At 35.5% G+C, this 16,648-nt stretch overlaps 1 protein-coding gene across 1 annotated transcript; it reads left to right on the top strand.

Moving 5' to 3' along the window:
- The first annotated feature begins 21 nt into the window (after positions 1-21).
- LOC126808498 (GPI-anchor transamidase) lies at positions 22-15,957 on the top strand. Its single transcript, XM_050533259.2, has 10 exons — positions 22-141; positions 2,515-2,660; positions 3,891-3,949; positions 4,829-4,905; positions 5,683-5,794; positions 6,385-6,481; positions 7,847-7,964; positions 10,399-10,509; positions 11,781-11,956; positions 14,756-15,957. The coding sequence occupies exons 1-10, from the start codon at positions 43-45 to the stop codon at positions 14,829-14,831; spliced, it is 1,071 nt and encodes a 356-aa protein (XP_050389216.1). The 5' UTR covers positions 22-42; the 3' UTR covers positions 14,832-15,957.
- Positions 15,958-16,648: the final 691 nt, after the last annotated feature.

The raw sequence follows: 16,648 nt of genomic DNA on the forward strand, positions 1-16,648 counted from the left end.
TCCGCTGTTACGGTGTATGAATTCGGGCACTTCCTTTCCAAGATGTCTGCGCCCATGATTTATCAGAAAATAACAAAAATGATAGTTATTTTACTATTTATCCTTTGTGCTCCTTGGTTAGTCTTATCGAATACACAAGAGGTAATGATATACGTTTAATGTCTATTGGAATATCCACTGCCTACTTTTGAAAAGGCCCCATGCCATGTCCGCGCTCAACCAGTTCCTTTAGTCTAGAAGAAACGGATCGACTCTTATCGTTCCTATTAGGATTCCTAATCCTGTATAATATATTCGTCCCTATGGCTTAAAGTAGCTAAGTCTCTAACTCAATATCATCCAAAATCTTAAACATTGAAAACACGATTTATTTGTCAAATTAAATCAACAGTGATGTTGTGATCTTACCGGAATAAGAGATGGGCTTTTGATATCCAATATTTTAAGACAAAATAAACATTTTACCATTGGTACACGAATCGTGTACCATAATGCGCTTCAGCCCCAGTTGTAAAAAAAGACTCGAGGGACGAGGCTAGACACATTACACCAAATCGAACGGCGTATGTAGACTGGAATAACCAGACGCTAGAAATTTGCACTCGATTGAGACTGCTGGCTTATTTCGCCGAACATAACTGATTTGAAATTGGAGTAAAAACGGAAACCATTGAATGTAAATCAGTTTATATACATTCATATTACATTATTATATGCGTTGCGATCCACTTTTGTCAATTTCTAGGTCCCAAATGTTAGCGATTTAGCTCCTTTAAGAAAATACCGCTCTCTCACACCTCTGTTCTAACTAAGGCTATTTTTGAATCCTTACCTTCTATTTTTGACCGTGATTTTTTTTTTCTTCCACCATATGTAAACTTTCTCGCCACATCTGACACAAATTTATAATAATTCATTACAGTACTTTATTCAAGTAGAATTTTGCTATTAAAAAAAAAACATATGCAAGGTGGGGTGGGGTAGAGCGGTATTTTCATATTGAAGTTTAAATGGAACAGTCGGAGGACAGTGACCGATTCTAAAGGAAATAGGGCCCAACAATTTTTTTACTTGCACGTTTAAACCAGAACCTTGACTTGCACACGCCGTACCCAGTATTTCCAATCGGCCTAGTCTAAATAAATTAAAGTTGCAATTTCATATTTTTAAGTTATATTTTTAAAATTGATTAAAATAGGGCCTTAAAATAGATGGTATCTATAAACAGCCCTACTTTGTTAAAGAATAATCCTATAATTCACTATTGCCAGTTGAGAAATTGGCAAAAATATCATTTTCAACTTTAAATTCAAACGTTTGAAGATACATGTAGCTATTCCATGGGGGGGGAATAGAAAAAACAAGGGAGGTAATTGTGTTATTATTTCCGGGGTCAAAGGATTTTTAAGTGGGAGAATAATACCCATGATCGTATAATGATTTTTAAGTGTGGGAAATAATGCCTATAATCGTATAATAGTGAGTTGACAACCTATTGGGCAAAAGACATAGAAATAATTAGATTTTGATTTTCTTAGAAAATATGAAATTATCGCTTTAACCAATCTGTGATATGCAATTATGTATCAGCATTAATTCAAAGCGTTGATTACCAAATTATTTTCTTTTCCAAAATTCTAAGCTCAGATGTCAGATGAGAGACATGGAATGAAACTGACAGAGTCCAGTGGGTTGAAGAGAATGTGTAGGATTATGGTGTTTTATTCTGGCCATTTTGAACGTGGAAAAATTATATAATAATTGTTTTTTTAGATTGACTTCTCCAATGGAGACTTCATTACTATATACAGTTTTTAATACTGGGCAAACATGTGATAACATTTGTTCCAAATTCTTTCGAATCCCAGGTTGGACGTGGCAAGGAGTAGGTTGACTAGGTCACCTGTCCAACCTTGTGGGTGTTCTCCGGGGACTCTGTTTTTCTCCCACTGCTAAAAGACTCCTACGTGCAAGCGAATTATTGAAATAAAATTGAACCATGTGTCTGTTAGTTCCGACATGACCTGTTTGTGTCGAGTGGACTTTAATGAATATGTAAGTTAAATTATATCTAATCTTGTTATGACCTGTTCTTAATCCAGAATACATGTACATGTATTTGACACTCTCAAATATCTGATGTTAACCAGGGGATGGACATGTAGGAATTGGATAAAATCAGCAGATTGAATCCTGTGCTTGAGACATAGCGAAATGAAATATAGATCTGTAGTTTAATCAGATTAATAATCATCAAATTTCTGCTCAAGCTATGTAGAGATAAGCAATTTGATTGGTTGAGTCTTTTGAATACCGGTACAATAACTCATCCTCGGTATCCCCAGGGGACATTAGTCTCACGGGTAGCTTGCTTTATAGTCAAATCACTTTCATTGTACTGACATGTAATCTAAAGAAGCTAAATCACCTGGTGTTGTTATAGATTTTGTCATTAGAACAGTATGATTGTGTTGTATTTATTTTGATCTATATGTGTATTATTTGTGTTTGTAGGAAGAGATTGGTGAATTTTTTAAAAGTGGTCATACTAATAATTGGGCTGTGTTAGTAGATACATCAAGGTTTTGGTTCAACTATAGACATGTAGCCAATGTATTATCTATATATAGAAGTGTTAAAAGACTGGGCATACCTGACAGGTAGGGGCTTAATTTACTGTTTACTGAAAATAATGAGCAGTTCATTCGTTTGTTCCTGGAGTTTTACGTCCACTTCCACTAAGGGTGATATCGTAGACAAGTGTTTCCTAACAAACTTACTAGAGGAAGCCATAGGAAATAGGCTTGATCCAGTTTGATTTGGGTAAGACACAGTGTCTTTGCACGGAAGCACGCAAGGTATATTTCATCCAAAGGAAAGACTATGGGTATAAGAAAGGAAATTATACTAAGATGGATCAAATACAGGGTGGGCCCGATCCATTCTGATTGTACATTACTTTTTTTTAAAGGAGTTCGTCTAATCTACAGGTTACTGCTGTTGCATCTCACTATACTTTTTTAAATGTGAATTCATTAATTGGATACCAACACTGTAACCCGGGTATCATTTCATCTTGTGTATCTAGCAGCACTTATTTCTTTCACATTCATTTAATATCAAATCTTTGTTTAAAAAATTTGCAATAATTGTTTAAAATTGCCAAAAATCATCTTATTTGTACTTGTGTCCAGTTTAAAGCTGCCTGATAAATTTTTATAATGAGTGTCCAATTTACAAGTTTTTAATTTCCTGACCACTGTTCAAATATTTATCATTATACATCAATAATTGTAAATAGGACACTCATTATCAAACTTTGGGTGATATTAAACGAATTTTTACAGATTTTTAAACAAGGATTTGTTATTAAATGAATGTGAAAGAAATTAGTGCTAAACACACAAGATTAAATGATACCCGGGTTACAGTGTAATTGTCTCCTATTTCTAAACATGGTTCAATAATTAATGACATGCTCAATCCAAGAACCCCATCTCAAAATGGTTAACATTTTTGTGACTCACCCTGTATTTAATAAAATTCTATTTTCCCCTCTTGCTGTTTGGGGGGTTGGGTGGCTGAATGGTTAGTGTGTGCGCGCTGTATCATAAAGTCTGTCATTGAGTCAATTGGCGTGGTTTTGATTCCCCGGTTGTACGTGACAAGGAGTAGGGTTGCCTGTCCAACCTCATGGGTTTTCTCCGGGTCCTCCGGTTTCCTCCCACTGCTTAAGACCCGTACGCGCAAGCGAATTATTGAAATAAAATTAAACCTAATGTTAGTCCTGAAATGACCTAGTTTGTGTCGAGTGGACGTTAAACCCCATTTCTCTCTCTCTCTCTCTCCTCTTGTTGTTTTGCAGTGATCATACTGTTTTTGTTTTTCAGCCATATTATTCTAATGGTAGCAGATGATATGGCATGTAACCCAAGAAATCCACGGCCAGGTAATTCTAAATGATTTATATTCATGTCTGATAAAATATTACTGATGAAAACCTTTCAGGTTCTTAAAATAATAAAGGGGGATGGGTGGGAGAATGGTTAGCAAATGCGCATTGTATCATGAGTCAACAGCCATAATTTACCCATTGAAAACCTTTCAGATTCTGAAAATAATTTAGGGGGGTGGATGGCTGAATGGTTAGTGCATATGCGTTGTATCATAAGGTCTGTCATTGAGTCAACTGGCGTTGTTTCGATTCCCTGATTGTACCTGACAAGGAGTAGGGTCGCCTGTCCAACCACGTGGGTTTTCTCCCAGTCCCCCGGTTTCCTCACATTGCTTAAGGCCCCTACGCGCAAGCAAATTATTGAGATAAATTGAACCATGTGTTAGCCCGAAATGACCTAGTTTGTGTCAAGTGGACATTAAACCCCATCTCTCTCTCTTTCTCTCTCTGTGAAAATAATTTGTGTTTTCACAGCCATTGTTAATAACAAAGAATAGATAGATGTAATATAGTGTGGATATTAAAAGTCGAATTCTAAGTTTATTGAGATGCCAGCTTTGTTTACATTTTGGTAGTTTTTGATCTATTAAAGAGGCATAAGTACTTTTTAAGAAGAAATGAAATGTACATAACGTATCTATCAAAAGTCCAAAGCTTTTTTCAGAATGGATTGACTGATCTGAAATTATCAGTTTGATCATGGTAATAGTTTCACATTAACACTGATCGAAGGTCCTCCCAAGTTTTAATGCCTACTAAAATGATGATATTATTATTACAGCAACTGTGTTTAACAATGCTAATCAACATATCAATGAGGGCGTATCTTGCCTGGCAACTGCTGGTATTATATTATTATTATTATTATTACAGCTACTGTGTTTAACAATGCTAATCAACATATCAATGTTTATGGTGATGATGTAGAAGTTGATTACAGAGGTTATGAGGTATGTATAGATTGTTTATACTCAGAGAGAGAAACATCCATTCAACAAAAAACAGGTCATTTCGGGACTAACATATATGGTTCAAGTTTATTTCAATAATTCGCTTGCTCGTAGGACTCTTTATATTAGCAGTGGGTGGAAACCGGAGGACCTGGAGAAAACCAGACAGGCGACCCTACGCCTTGTCATGTACAAGACCTTATAATACAAACCGCAGGCGCTAACCAGCCCCCTCATCCCCATCTTCTATAGCATCTAGGGTTTCATAAGTGTGAACGCTAACTTTCTCAGAAAACACACATGAAATTTAAAAATGCAATGCATTGGGGTTTGACGTTCTACTGTTCTGCTCCAAACTGGGCTAATGAAGACGGGCATACGCCATACAGTGTGCTATAAGGGAAATTTTGCCCATACAGCAGCACTACGACCTACTCTTATATCAAATTCCAACTGTCAAGGTATGTTTTACGTGCATGTCAATGTGTACACGGGACCTCAGTTTTTTGTCCCATCTGAATGACTAGACAGCTGTCCTTGTCAGACCCTCTGTCCTGCACCACTGACAAGGGGAAACCACGCCGAAAAATCTGGATGAACTTATTGGCCAATGCAGGGATCGAATACTCAACCTCCTGGCTAGTGAGCCAGTGTCTTACGCACTTAGCCACCGTGACCGCCACACACATGAAATTTTAAAGTGCAAACGTTATTGTCTGCAGCAGTCCAACACCGTCCAAATTTTCTTGTGACCACTGTTTTATTTTATTTTTACAGGTAACTGTAGAGAATTTTATACGAGTACTGACAGGTCGTCTTCCACCCAGTACACCACGTTCAAAACATTTATTATCAGATGAAAGAAGTAATATATTAGTCTATATGACAGGTATACACTTTAATTATTAATACAGTCATGAAGCCATTATTGTCCCCCGCTTTTCGAAGGGGCCAGGGGACTATTAAATTGGGTTTGTCCGGCTGTATGTTAGTCTGTCCGTCACACTTTTTGGGACACAATAACTCTCCTTCTAATTGAGCTGGGGGGTTGGATGGCCGAATGGCTAGCACCGCGCGCTGTATCATAAAGCCTGCCATTGAGTCAACTGGCGTGGTTTCGAATCCCTGGTTGTACGTGACAAGGATTAGGGCGGCTTGTCCAACCTCGTGGGTTTTCTCTGGTTTCCTCCCACTGCTAAAGACCCCTACGCGCAAGTAAATTATTGAAGTAAAATTAAACCATGTTAGTCCCGAAATGACCTAATCAGTGTCGAGTGAAGATTGTGGTCTAAGGGGAGATAATATGACATTAGGGACCCAATGACAGAGTTATCTCCCATTAGTATTACAAATTTATTTCATTTTATTTGGCTTTATAAAGTTATGTTATATTATATTGAAGATTTTTAAAAACACAATTTTTTTCTTTTATATACTAAATAAATAATGTATTGAATTATTGGTATTTGATTTTAACAGGTCATGGTGGTGACGGTTTTCTCAAATTTCAAGATGCTGAAGAAGTGTCTAATGTTGAATTAGCAGATGCCTTTGAGCAGATGTGGCAGAAGAGAAGGTAAATATATTAGAAAGATAAGACTACAACAAATGAAATGAAATGAAATGGGGTTTAACGTCCTACTGTTCTGCTCCTAACCTGGGCTAATGAAGACAGGCATACGCCATACAGTGTGCTATGAGGGAAATTTTGCCCGGACAGCGGCACTACGGCCTACTCTTATATCGAATTCCAACTCCCAAGGGATCTTTTACGTGCACGCCAATGTGTACACGGGACCTCGGTTTTTCGTCCCATCCGAACGACTACAACAAAGATACAATGAAACAGTTTTTAAACCATTCAAAGTTACTTGAAACAAAAGTTCAGGTCAAGCAAATCTTGGGGGGGTTGGATGGCCAAATGGTTAGCATGTGCGTGCTGTATCATACGGTCTGTCATTGAGTCAACTGGCAGGGTTTTGATTCCCCGGTTGTACGTGACAAGGAGTAGGATCGCCTGCCCAACCTTGTGGGTTTTCTCAGAGTCCTTCGGTTTCCTCCCACTGCTAAAGATCCCTACGCGCAAGAGAATTATTGAAATAAAATTTAACCATGTGTTAGTCCCGGAATGACCTAGTTTGTGTCGAGTGGATGTTAAACCCCACCTCTCTTTCTCTCTCAAGCGAATCTCTTTGTAATGAATATTTTTGCCGCAATTTTTGTTGAATTATTATATTTACAATATACTGCCATGAGGGAGCAGAACAATTGCCAGCCGTTAAACACAAGTGACAGCCATATTTTTTTTTTTTTTTCCATTTACATTCTTTTTGTTACCATAATAAATAAAAAATAAACAATCAATTTATATTATTCATGTAATCATTTATATAGATATATATGTTGTTCTGATATATTACGCAATGTTTTAAGCTCGAGACCATTAAACAACTTAAAATACAGACACTCGCACGTACTTTGCAATCAAATATTTCACATAGGTCCAAAATTTTAACTAGTATAAATAATGTACGCTTGGCACATTGCCTGTACGATTATTGGAAATAATGGTACGCCAACATCAAAGGATGACGTCACATATGTATTTGAATTAGATTTATTTTACTTCTTGCATTAACTATAATGACACTGAGTCACTGACACAGGTGAACATTATGGGACTAACACATGGTTCAATTTTATTTCAATAATTCACTTGCGCGTAGGGGTCTTTAGCAGTGTGAAGAATCCGAAGGACCCGGAGAAAACCCACAAGGTTGGACAGGTGACCCTACTCTTTGTCACGTACAACCGGCAAATCGAAACCATGCTAGCTGACCATGGCAGTTTTCCTAGATCCAGTTATGAATAACTTCATTGATATTTAAGAATTGTTTAACCTCTTGTATCAATTGGTAATCATTAGTATTTATTTATTCAGGTATCATGAGTTGTTTTTTATGGTAGATACGTGTCAGGCCCAGTCTATGTTTCAGAGATTCTACTCGCCCAATATATTAGCAGTAGCTAGCAGCCATGTTGGAGAAGATTCACTATCGGTATGTAAATAATTCAACTATGCACATATAGCACTGTAACCCAGATATCGTTTAATCTTGTGTATCTAGCACTAATTTCTTTCACATTCGTTTAATATCAAATCTTTGTTTAAAAAATTTGTAAAAACTGTTTGAAATCACCATAAATCGTTTAATTTGTGCTTCTGTCCAGTTTAAAGCTGACCATTCAATTTTGATAATGAGTGTCCAATTTACAAGTGTTTAATTTCTCAATCATTGTTAAAAAATAAACAACCCAATTGATTAATGATGTATAATGATTAATATTTGAACAGTGATCAGGAAATTAAATACTTGTAAATTGGACACTCATTATCAAAATTAATGTACACATGTACAAATTAAACGATTTATGGTGATTTTAAACAGTTTTTACAAATTTTTAAACAAATATTTGATATTAAACGAATGTGAAAGAAATTAGTGCTAGATACACAAGATTAAACGATACCTGGGTTACAGTGTAGAGAGAGAGAGAAATGGGGCTTAACGTCCACTCGACACAAATTAGGTCATTTCGGGACTAACACATGGTTCAATTTTTATTTCAATAATTCGTTGAGTGTAAGAGTCTTTAGCAGTGGGAACCGGAGGACCCGGAGAAAACCCACGAGGTTGGACAGGCGACCCTACTCCTTGTCACGTACAACCGGGGAAGCAAAACCACGCCATTTGACTCGATAACAGACCTTATGGTACAGCACGCACGTGCTAACCATTCGGCCATCCAACCCCCTTATGCACATATAACATGTAATTGTCTGCGATATCACCTCGGTGGATGCCAGGGCTGCCGACAACCAGTATCGCAGCGCAATTTGCGATACATATTTTGTCCGTTGCTAATCAAAAATTAAAATCTAACGTTTTTGATTCGCAGTAACTGCGAATCATTAATATGCCTGTCATTTTGGATATTGACACAAAGATTTATCCACATTTCTCAACACTTTCAACGTGTATAAAATATCAAATAAATTTTATAAACAAAACGGAATTCTCCGTGTGACATTTTCTTCTCAAACTACCCAGACTCAATTCATGATACTATATAATACAGGGACATAACTCTATGAATCGAGACTATTAAACCGGAAATAGGGAATCAAGTAGTACCACTCACGTTGCGAGACATGTCAATTTCGAGTAATTATATCAGTATTCAATTTGAAAAAAAATAAATTCAGTGTATCCTCCACGTATTGTAAATAAAATATAAAAAATAAATACGTGTAAACGTATTGTAAAGTGAGAAATCAAAGTAAGAATTCCCGTAAATTATTATTGTTTATATCGCGTGCGTCTAGTTAATCGAGATTATTCCTAAAATACCGCGTGCTTCCGATTGAACAAAAATAATAACACACGATAAAAAGCAGACGAAATTGTTTTCTAACGAAGAAATAAGAAGCCACTGCCAAGAATTGGCTTCAGACATAAGGCCTAACAAAAGTCTACATTCATTCAGAAATGTTCACAGCTAGCTGTAGAAGTGCTAAAATTCTAAAAAAATCTTAAGAATGAAATCTAATCATTTGCTATCAATTAAAATTAAAATAATCTTGTTATTTAGGTGTTTTATGTTGATTTGAAACTGAAAAACTGCTAATCAATTTTTAAATTTGCTAATCAACTTTGGCAAAATTGGACTTTTTGATTAGCAGTGCTGCTAATCATCTGTGAAAAATTACCGACAGCCCTGGTGGATGCGGACATTAAATAAAGCTATTTCACACAATGTAACATTTATATTTACATGTTACAAATTGAAAACTTAAAAAAAAAAGATATTTTAAATACTGAACAGATTTAAACTCAACAAACTTCCTTGGAAAACATCTACTACTGTCTGAACAATCATAAATTTAAAACAGATTTCTTCGATTACAAACAGACTACTTAAATTTGGTTATTATAAACTTACATGTGTGTTTGAAATCAACTCCCATTAAATAAAATCCATTGTACAACTAAATATCCCAACGAATAAAAAAGTTCTCTCTTGACAAATTTGACTATTTACTTGTAATTTCGACTGAGTTGAACACAATAATGCTTTCGTCACGTGTTGGGCAAAACCAATACAGCTGTTGCGGGGGTGGTTTAATTTTGACAGATAGTTTGACAACCATGTGTTGCAATGAAAACAAACCGCGATCGTTTGAGTTTGGGCAACGAAAAATATGAACTGAATTCAATTACATAGGAGATTTATACTGAAACCATTGATTGCCAGTCTTTCAAATTTTATTCACAATGATTGGAATGTCAAATTGAATAAATTTAATGTATATTTGCCATACACTGAATACAACTTTCAAACAAATCGAGCTGACTAATTAATCCAGTCTTTAGACACTATTTACAAGACTTATTTATTTTATCATGAATAATGTTGTTACTGTTCTTACAGCATCATGTAGATCCAGCTCTTGGAGTATATGTTATTGATAGATATACATTTTACGCTCTTGAATTCCTTGAAAAAGCTAAACCAGGCAGTAAAAAGACCATGGGACAATTTGTAAGTAATAATTTCGTTTATGGTAAATCTGACTTGTGAAACCAACAATCAGTATTATGCTTGTGAAAAAGCTTTATAAACCTCTTACTTGTTTAGTGGGGGCCACGCTGGCTAAGTGAGTAACGCACTGGCTCGGTAGCCTGGAGGTTGGGTGTCCGATCCCTGCATTGGTTGAGAAGGTTCATCCAGATTTTCGGTGTGGTTCCCCCTTGTCAATGATGCAGGACGGAGGGCATGACAAGGACAGCTGTCTAGTCATTCCGATGGTATGGAAAATCAAGGTCCCATGTACACACGGCATGCACATAAAAGATGCTCTGACGGTTGGAATTCAATTTAAAAGTAGGCTGTAGTGCAGCTACCCGGGCAAAATTTCCCTCATGGCCCACTGTATGGTGTGTGCCCGTCTTCATTAGCCCAGTTCGGAGCAGAACAGTAGGCATCCTCGGTTACCAAGTGAACACATTCCGTTCTACTCCACTATACCCTGGGTTAATCTATGGGGGAGACACGTTTTCAAGTTATCCGCCCTTGATGACGGTGCTATTTTTATCGACCAATCCCATAAATTGTTATTTGAAAAGGAAGTTGGCAAAGGAAAGTTACTCTCATCGGACAATTTTAGGAGTAGACCTATTCTAAACGCGTAATTATTAACAACCAATTATATAATAAAGACCAGACGTTCATTTATTAATGTAGGGTCATTTGTTTTTAATGAGAATCGTTTGTTCGTTCCCAGAATTTTTTGTCCACACGATATCGTAGGCAAGTTAGTGTGAATCAAATTCCCAAGTATAAGTTCAATAATAATAAACATAACAGAACGACATGTTATTATTATTATTTCAGACAAAGAACGAATAGTAATAATAATAAAAAAATGTCAAACATATAGATGTTATACATATTTGGATCAACAACACATACTACAGATTTTGATAATAGAATTAAATATCAATAAATTATAAATATATACATTACGTACATAAATCAATCGGTAAATGGACATGAATATGGTTATCTACCCTAATAAAAACGAAGGCGAAACGATTGGTTTGTAAACTGTTTTCTGATTGGTTCGTACACTATAGCTACATTCTAGGCCAGGGCAGATAATTTGAAATCGTGGAAACCCTATGGATTAACCCAGGGTATAGTGGAGTAGAACGGAATGAGTACACTGGGTAACCGAGGATGAACAGTAGGACGCTAAACCCATTTCATTTCATTTCATTTCACCTTTTAACATTGGTTATTTTTTATTACAGTTAAAAGTTTGTCCTAAACATCAGTGTATATCAACAGTAGCCGTGAGAACAGATTTATTTCAACGAGATCCAAATCAAGTCTTATTAACAGATTTCTTTGGTAGTGTACGAAATGTAGAGATATTACTTAATACTTTATCACTACCTAATATAACCTTATCATCAGATACCTGCAGGTAAGTCGAGATATTACTTAATACACTATCACTACCTAATATAACCTTATCATCAGATACCTGCAGGTAAGTCGAGATATTACTTAATACTCTATCACTACCTGATATAACCTTATCATCAGATACCTGCAGGTAAGTCGAGATATTACTTAATACACTATCACTACCTAATATAACCTTATCATCAGATACCTGCAGGTAAGTCGAGATATTACTTAATACTCTATCACTACCTGATATAACGTTATCATCAGGTACCTGCAGGTAAGTCAAGATATTACTTAATACACTATCACTACCTGATATAACATTATCATCAGTTCCTGCAGGTAAGTCGAGATATTACTTAATACTCTATCACTACCTGATATAACGTTATCATCAGGTACCTGCAGGTAAGTCGAGATATTACTTAATACACTATCACTACCTGATATAACATCATCAGTTCCTGCAGGTAAGTCGAGATATTACTTAATACTCTATCACTACCTGATATAACGTTATCATCAGGTACCTGCAGGTAAGTCGAGATATTACTTAATACACTATCACTACCTGATATAACGTTATCATCAGTTCCTGCAGGTAAGTCGAGATATTACTTAATACTCTATCACTACCTGATATAACATTATCATCAGTTCCTGCAGGTAAGTCGAGATATTACTTAATACACTATCACTACCTGATATAACATTATCATCAGTTCCTGCAGGTAAATCGAGATATTACTTAATACACTATCACTACCTGATATAACGTTATCATCAGTTCCTGCAGGTAAGTCGAGATATTACTTAATACACTATCACTACCTGATATAACTTTATCTTCAGATACCTGCAGGTAAGTCGAGATATTACTTAATACACTATCACTACCTGATATAACGTTATCATCAGTTCCTGCAGGTAAGTCGAGATATTACTTAATACTCTATCACTACCTGATATAACGTTATCATCAGGTACCTGCAGGTAAGTCGAGATATTACTTAATACACTATCACTACCTGATATAACGTTATCATCAGTTCCTGCAGGTAAGTCGAGATATTACTTAATACACTATCACTACCTGATATAACGTTATCAGTTCCTGCAGGTAAGTCGAGATATTACTTAATACTCTATCACTACCTGATATAACGTCATCATCAGGTACCTGCAGGTAAGTCGAGATATTACTTAATACACTATCACTACCTGATATAACATTATCATCAGTTCTGCAGGTAAGTCGAGATATTACTTAATACTCTATCACTACCTGATATAACGTTATCATCAGGTACCTGCAGGTAAGTCGAGATATTACTTAATACACTATCACTACCTGATATAACGTTATCATCAGGTACCTGCAGGTAAGTCGAGATATTACTTAATACACTATCACTACCTGATATAACATTATCATCAGATACCTGCAGGTAAGTTTTATATAATAATAAGATAGAAATAGAGAGAGAGAGAGATGGCTTTTAAAGTCTACTTGATACAAACTAGGTCATTTCAGGACTAACACATTGTTCAATTTTATTTCAATAATTTCTTTGTGCGTAGGTCTTTAGCAGTGGGAGGAAACCGGAGGACCCAGAGAAAACCCATGAGGTTGAACAGGCAACCCTACTCCTTGTCACGTACAACCGGGGAATCGAAACCACACCAGCTGACTCAATGACAGAGCTTATGATACAGCGCGCACATGCTAACCATTCGGCCATCCATGCCCCCAGGGATTTGAGCACAGGTGTAAGAATGACAACACCTGGAATGGAGGCCGTAGAAATTTTCTTTCTGTAAATTAAGAATTAGCCAAATCTGTAAACACTCCCGTGTCTTGAAGACTACAGATGCAACATAGTTTTTGGATTGGGTAGACCTAGTATGTCAAATAGAATATGGTGTTATAACTTTCAGTAAAATATTTAATGTTCAGCAACCAAAAAATGAAATTGAGTAAAAATTGAGTAAACCTAAACATACATTATGCAAGAGGTAAATCTGCCTATTGCAGGTATTACTTCAGGCCTCAAATGTTTATAAATTATTGATTAGACACTTATTTACATAAAAAGTCCATAACCAACTCTTGAAACCATCTTTTGAATTTCATTAGTTTGAATCCGATCGATAATCAATTGATTTTGGTTATTATCGTGACAGTGCTAACAATGACAATTGAGGCTACTGTGATTTTAAAATAAGGCTTTTCTCAGTTTAGAGTGAAGCAACTTGACTGAAATTTTCAGCATATTCCTTTTACATTATCTAGTTTTTATTTAAATGTGAGAACTGCCAACTCTTTTATCAATCTGATTAAAACATAGATCCAATTTCGTTTCGTTTTTATAGTTCAAAATTTCGATTTTACTTGTCTTTACTACACTTGGATCTGGAAGCGTTGTTATTTAACTCTTGTTCTGCTTGAAATGAGGGGTTAGCCAATCAAATGGTCTGTCGAATCGAGTTTTTGACCTTTTTTGCGCGGAACTGTGGGTAGACATTAGCGGCAATAGAAATCAAAACAAAGCAAAAGTAAACAAAAAAATACATGGCGGTCGCTAATTGGTTAATCGAATGACTGACGTAATCGGGTCAAATGTAGCTTGCTTGGTACCTGACGTCATAGAACGTGAACTCCCACTATAACTTGTTAGATCTACATGTAGTGTAGGCCATCGAAAGTATAAAAAACGAAACGAAATATAGATCTGTACTTTAATTAGATTGCTCTTTTATCTAATCTTCGATAATGTATCTTTAACAAATTCTTTTTTTTTTCATTTTTCAGTAAATCAAGTTGTGGAAATGAAGAAGTATCATCTAGAAATTTAAAATATGCTGATCAGTTTCCAATGCCAGTTTAAGATTTACTTACTGTAGATTTTTTGTCATTCACAAGATTTCATAAATATTGTATTATCATTCGTTTCATCATAACATGTGTATATATAATCATATATACGCCCAGTAAAATATATCAACCACTTTTACTTTTTCATTCTGATATATATCAAATCATAAGTTACTGTCGGAACCGTGGTAAATTTTAAACTGATTTCTTTGATTATGAACAAACTACTTTGGTTATCATAAATAATCTACAGGTTGCAATTATTAACAGTTCGGCGTGATCCATCATAGGGTTGTACCTATTTATATTGGTCCATATCCAACCATCAGGAGCAGTGCCACGCCCATTTTTTGTATTTAGCGTCTATAGGCTGCAATTCTGAATGAACCCTCTTGGAACTTGGCATATTTATTCCTTATACTGTAAAGACATCAACTATGTATTTTGGTGCATGCCCCGACCTCCTGGGGTGGTGTCATACCCACTGTTTTGTTAATATTTAATCTGTAAATTTGGCAAAACACCTAGCCTTCTTTGCATCTTGTCATATTACAGTCATTGCAGCCATTTCAATCTCTTCATTTTAAAAAGTACCATATCAATCAAAGCAGGAATGTGGACGTATATTGCAGCGATAGCTATTCTCTTGTTTTTGTTTTACACATAATTTACTCATCTTGCAATTTTTCATGAAGACAAACTCACATTTCTAGTGGGTTTTTTTTTTTTTTTTTAATTTGTGACAAATTTATAAAATAGTAATAAATGTTTATTGTAAATTATTTCATTGTTGTTAAAGTATCACTTTAGTGTATTGATGAAATATCTGGGGAAATACATCTTTACAAACTCTTAGACAGTTTGGAATTAAAATAAGATTAGACTGGAATTCTGCTGTTAGTTTCTTAAAAAAAAACTTTTTTAAATATGGTATTTGTTGTAATTAAAGAGTGATTTGTACATGTCTAGTGTTAAAGTGCAATTCTGCTGATTCTTGGAGTCTAATATTTCACGTATATTTATTACCTTGTTTAATATGATTTATTTACATTGTATGTATATTTGTAAGTTTATTGAATTGAATGTATATTTTGCACATTGTCATTTATATTGTTTATAATAAAATAAAACTTGAAATGGATAGACGCTTAGATATGGGGCATGAATATAATTGTCAGATTTCATAGAATTTTATGTGATTTGTTTTCTGGAGTGACAATCTGTCTTCTTTAAAATTTTAAGACAGTAGATGAAGCCATTGTTGTCCCGCGCCTTTCGAAGAAAGCAGGGGACTATTAAAATGGGTTTGTCTGTCTGTCTATCCGTCACACTTTTTGTTACACATGAACTCTTCTTCTAAGGTCAGCAATGTGCAATGAACTTGAGGATACCCGATTGAATGTTCCGGAATGCGTTCTCTAACTACATAAGAAATTATCTCAACCAACCAGGACATTTGACAAATGAGTGGCATTTAATTACGTCACGTTTCTCCCCACACCACCTCCCTTGTCAGGACTGACAGAACTATTACAGGATGCAGTTCCGTCAATTGCGGACATTCAAGTGTAACAATCCATTATCTCCTTCATGATGTAACTTAAAGGAGCAATAACTCAATTTAAAGTAGCTAAGTCTCTAACTCAATATAATCCAAAGTCTTACACGTTGAAAACACAAATTATTTGTCAATTCAAATCAACATTGATGTTGTGATCTTAATGGGAAAAGGTAGGCTTCTGAAATCCTATATTTAAGAAAAAATAAACATTTTACCATTGGTACACGAATCGTGTACCATAGTGCATTTCAACGTCATTTGTAACAAGT

The sequence above is a fragment of the Patella vulgata genome, chromosome 1, assembly GCF_932274485.2.
Source record: "Patella vulgata chromosome 1, xgPatVulg1.2, whole genome shotgun sequence".
Lineage (NCBI taxonomy): Eukaryota > Metazoa > Mollusca > Gastropoda > Patellidae > Patella > Patella vulgata.

Bases quoted from the DNA above. Each gene is read 5' to 3' on its own strand.
- LOC126808498 (XM_050533259.2), top strand. From the start codon at position 43: ATGTCTGCGCCCATGATTTATCAGAAAATAACAAAAATGATAGTTATT. The intron at 7,965-10,398 runs GTATGTAAATAA...CTGTTCTTACAG, and splicing joins TTGGAGAAGATTCACTATCG to CATCATGTAGATCCAGCTCT. The intron at 11,957-14,755 runs GTAAGTCGAGAT...TTCATTTTTCAG, and splicing joins TTATCATCAGATACCTGCAG to TAAATCAAGTTGTGGAAATG.